General features: G+C 40.6%; 1 protein-coding gene across 5 annotated transcripts in view; it reads left to right on the top strand.

Annotated features, from left to right (window-relative positions):
• Nucleotides 1-1,732: 1,732 nt before the first annotated feature.
• Nucleotides 1,733-3,933, top strand: part of nbeal1 (neurobeachin-like 1) — a 44,652-nt gene continuing 42,451 nt past the window's right edge. For 2 of the 5 annotated variants that reach the window (XM_019868514.1, XM_019868510.1), the window contains exons 1-2: nt 1,997-2,114; nt 2,385-2,696. In XM_019868514.1, coding sequence (XP_019724073.1) covers nt 2,646-2,696 — 51 coding nt within the window. In that variant the 5' untranslated portion in view covers nt 1,997-2,114; nt 2,385-2,645. The other 3 variants (XM_019868512.1, XM_019868511.1, XM_019868513.1) reach the window with 3 other exon arrangements.

The raw sequence follows: 3,933 nt of genomic DNA, 5'->3' as shown, positions 1-3,933 counted from the left end.
ACACACACACATACACACACACACACACACACACACACACACACACACACACACAGTACGTGTAATTTTTTATTTTTTCCGGAATTTTCAGGAAAGTCCACTTTCATCTCTGTTCTTTGCACATTACAATGAAAAGCATTTCAACGAAGAACAACTCTCCGCACGTACATGAGAAAATATTATGACAGTGAGGTAACATTCACGACATTGCAGTAAACTGAATATTTGGGAACCAATTTGCAGTACATACTAATAACAAGATGGAACACTCACAGGCCGTGTCTGAACAATCCACCCAAAATCCAAATTATTTCAATGCGTAGTTTCTGTCAGTAAAACTTCCTGAACATTATACGTCATTTACCAGATATAATAATGATATAAAAATGCAACAAATTCATTATGTATGTACCGGTATATTTTTTTAATAAATGTTAGAGCATTGAAAAGTTACCAAGAGCCATGAATGACCCTTTTACATGAAAAGTATTTTATGCCACAGGCTAAAATTCAGAGAATTTTCCTTTAATACAGTATTTCATATCTTCACAGGCTCAGCAGGGTAAAAATACTGTTGAATGCTATTACCAGATTCTATTACATAAGGGAGGACTCACTTTTGTTTTGAATCCTCTTAGTTCATGACTTTTTTCATAGTGTGCTGGGGTGTAGTTGACTCTGAGGTTTTCTGTCCAGTTTTCTTTAAACACAAGTGCCATCTGCTCTCCTAACCAGCTAACATTTGCTCCATATGGTAAAGTAGATGCCTATTTGTCCTTACGTCCAAGGCCACGTCAGGCGTTATTGTGCCGTGGGAGCAGTAACTTGCAATTAAAAGCCGAGGACCTTGAGGGAGGTGCTAATTAGACTACATACAGTATTTAAAGACAAACTGAAACTCACAAGATGTGAGCCCCATTTGATTTGAGGGGCCAATTATTCACAGGCCAATCTGCCCTCTGCTGTTTATAGCTCAACTTACGTACTGTATATTGGACAGTCTTTTAATGCTCCAACGTTCAGCTGTCGTACTATATTTGCATGAGGTGAAATAGAAGAAGCGCGTTCGATTTGATATATGGATTGTGAAATGTGAATTACATCACAATTTCTTGTCAAACTTTGAATCTGAGTGAGGATGCCGGGAGAAGAATCAAATCACGACTTGTATGTTATCCAATTGTGAATTCGGTCTCATGACTTTTATTCATTCAAATTGATAAAAAAAATACTTCAAGTGTTTTTTAGTTTATGAAAGACAAAACAATCCGCTATTCACTGTGAATGCTTCTTATTCGTTGCATCTTTACACTTTCTCCACTGGGCGACGGTACAACCTCAAAAAAGGAAACACGGATGGAGGCTTTGGCAAATATTGAAGGCCACATCGGCAACGTAAAGCAGTTTAAAATGTCGTAAATATTAAACATACGAATGTATATTTTGACGCTCAACTGCCTATTGTTGTCATCGTATAATAAATACATTACACAATTAACAAACGTACTGCGAGACAACACAAAAGCATAACACTGCCAGTGTAAGTTTACAAATACACTAATTACTTTCCGTAATTAATTTCCGGTTTGTTAACAAAATAAGAGACCACTGTATATACACGGTCCCATATATATATATACGCTGTGCATCGCGGATTTTTTCAAACATATTAAAAAAAAAAGTCATATATATATATATATATATATATATGATTTTTTAAACAGTATTCATAACAATGATCTTCAAATGGGCGACTGCACACCTTAAATGTTGCCCTTTTTGTGATTAAATTCCAATTTGGGATGCCTTGGAAACCTACTCTCTTGTTCTGAAAAAACCGAACGTCACCATCGAACAGAAGGCTCCACTCCGTTCCACTGATCGCGTCGTTTTTGCCAACTTGACTGTGATCTGCTCCGGCAAAGAGAGTGGTTTTCGCTACCCAGGTGTCTCCGGATTCTCTTCGGCAAAACCAAAACAAACAGGTACCGCCATTCTCGGTCGTTGCGGTTTGACAGGTTCGGTAAGACGAGCAGTTTCTGTCACATGACAGGGGGAATGTTAACAGCTGGAAATGGGCGTTTTGACAGCTAGCTTGATGTTAGCTTGAGCAGGTAATGTCGTCTAATGCCTTACATTTTGCCCGAAAATGTCTGAAGGTGTTTCGTAGCTGTTACAACAGGACTGTTGAGGCCGGTTGTAGCTTGCTTATGGCGCACACACGAGAAATAGACATGTTTCATGTGTACGTGTTGACCGGGTACAGTAGTCAGACTGTTTCTGCTTAGATATAGTAGGGCAGCTCAAAGTGCATCGAGAGTGACAAAATTCGTTACGTTATTTGTACGGTAACTATTGAATACATCTGCGGTGTTCTATGACAGGGTCATCATTATTCTGGATACTGACTGTCTCCTCCTTATCCAGAGAAGACGAAGGATTTTTAATCCCCAGCAGTCATCAGCAATTCCTTCTTGGACGCTTTTCAGTGGATTTCTCTGGTTTTCTGTGATGTAATGCCAGCGTGGGACGATCATGATGATGATGATGCCCAGCAACCGAGGTTGAGGTCTTGACTTGACAATGAAGCTCCCACGAAAGTGACCTTTGTGGAGTTGGCAGCCCAACGGGCGCTCAGTGGCGTAATGGCATCTAGCGAGAGACTGTACGAGGTTTGGATGCTTTACTGTACCAAGGTGAGATGCGATCCCATTGCTCCGTTTTTACACTTGTGTCTGACGTATTTGCCAGCTCATTTGTATGTGTTTGCAATGAACCAGGCTGTGTAAATAGTGCCAACAATACTTGCTCAGTCTGACATAAGCATGTCATTGGTGTGTGTGTGTGTGTGTGTGTGTATAAAACAATAGAAGGTCATGTCAGTTTGTCTGATAATTGCTCATCATCATATGGGCATTGTGTGCAATTTGTACTGTGGAGATGAATGAGCTGACTCTCAAACTGAGCCAGCACACTTGAGTCAGCTGTTGGCCAAATTTAATTCACCTGCCTATAAAGCCTGAGCATTTCCAGGCGTCCAATCAAAACAGCCTGCCTGAGCTGCTCCTCATGTGAGTCTGGCTGCAACAACACACTGCCCACACTAATCCCTGACAATGACACACACACTCCGGCAACCTCCTCCCTTTAGAGTATTTTCTTCATGAAAATAAAGCTGTGTGTGGAAGTAAATAATAATAATAATACATTTTAAGCTTGTTTGATCACATGATCTTGAATGCATGTCATCTCAGCCAGTGGTGCGGTTGCACGGTCAGTCAAGTATAAACTTTGCTCAGGAGTGTGTGGTGGCATTGAATCAGTATCATGCTATCTGGAAGGATATCAGGTATAAAGGTACCATGCTACAACCAGTAAATTATAGAATAACCAATACTGTTTCATAATATTTTTCATAGCGATTAGCCTACAAATCTAATGACCAACTTGCCTCGTAATCGTGCCTCTCGTCGTATCTCGCTCTCGTGTTCTGTGCATACATCCCAGGTGAGTTTAGTGATATGCCCTTTGGACGATTCATACGAAAAATCAGACTGGCAATCCCATTTTTTAAATGTCGTAATTAGTAGACCTTTGTGAGTTTTTTTCGCCGCCATCTCAAACTTTCATCCGCGCGATTCCTCAGTTTGCGGACTAAAATAGCAACCCGCATGCGCACATAACGTTATCTGTTGCGTCCCCCCCAACACTGAAAACAAAACAAAACAAAACGAAAGTAAATTAGAAGAAACACACTCACACACCACACCACAAACACACATAGAGGCACAGTGAAATCGCGTTGATCACACAGTCAAGTCGTGTGCGGTGACTTTAATGGTTACACTATTTTTCGGTACCGTTAAAATGACGCCACGGAAACGACACGCTACCGGTAACTATTGTTACCGTGAAATCCTCAGGCTTGCCGTA

Source organism: Hippocampus comes, unplaced genomic scaffold (assembly GCF_001891065.2).
Source record: "Hippocampus comes isolate QL1 unplaced genomic scaffold, H_comes_QL1_v1.1 scaffold41, whole genome shotgun sequence".
NCBI classification, from domain to species: Eukaryota; Metazoa; Chordata; class Actinopteri; order Syngnathiformes; family Syngnathidae; genus Hippocampus; species Hippocampus comes.
The sequence above is the reverse complement of the archived record's forward strand: the minus strand, read 5'-3'. Positions and strand labels throughout refer to the sequence as shown.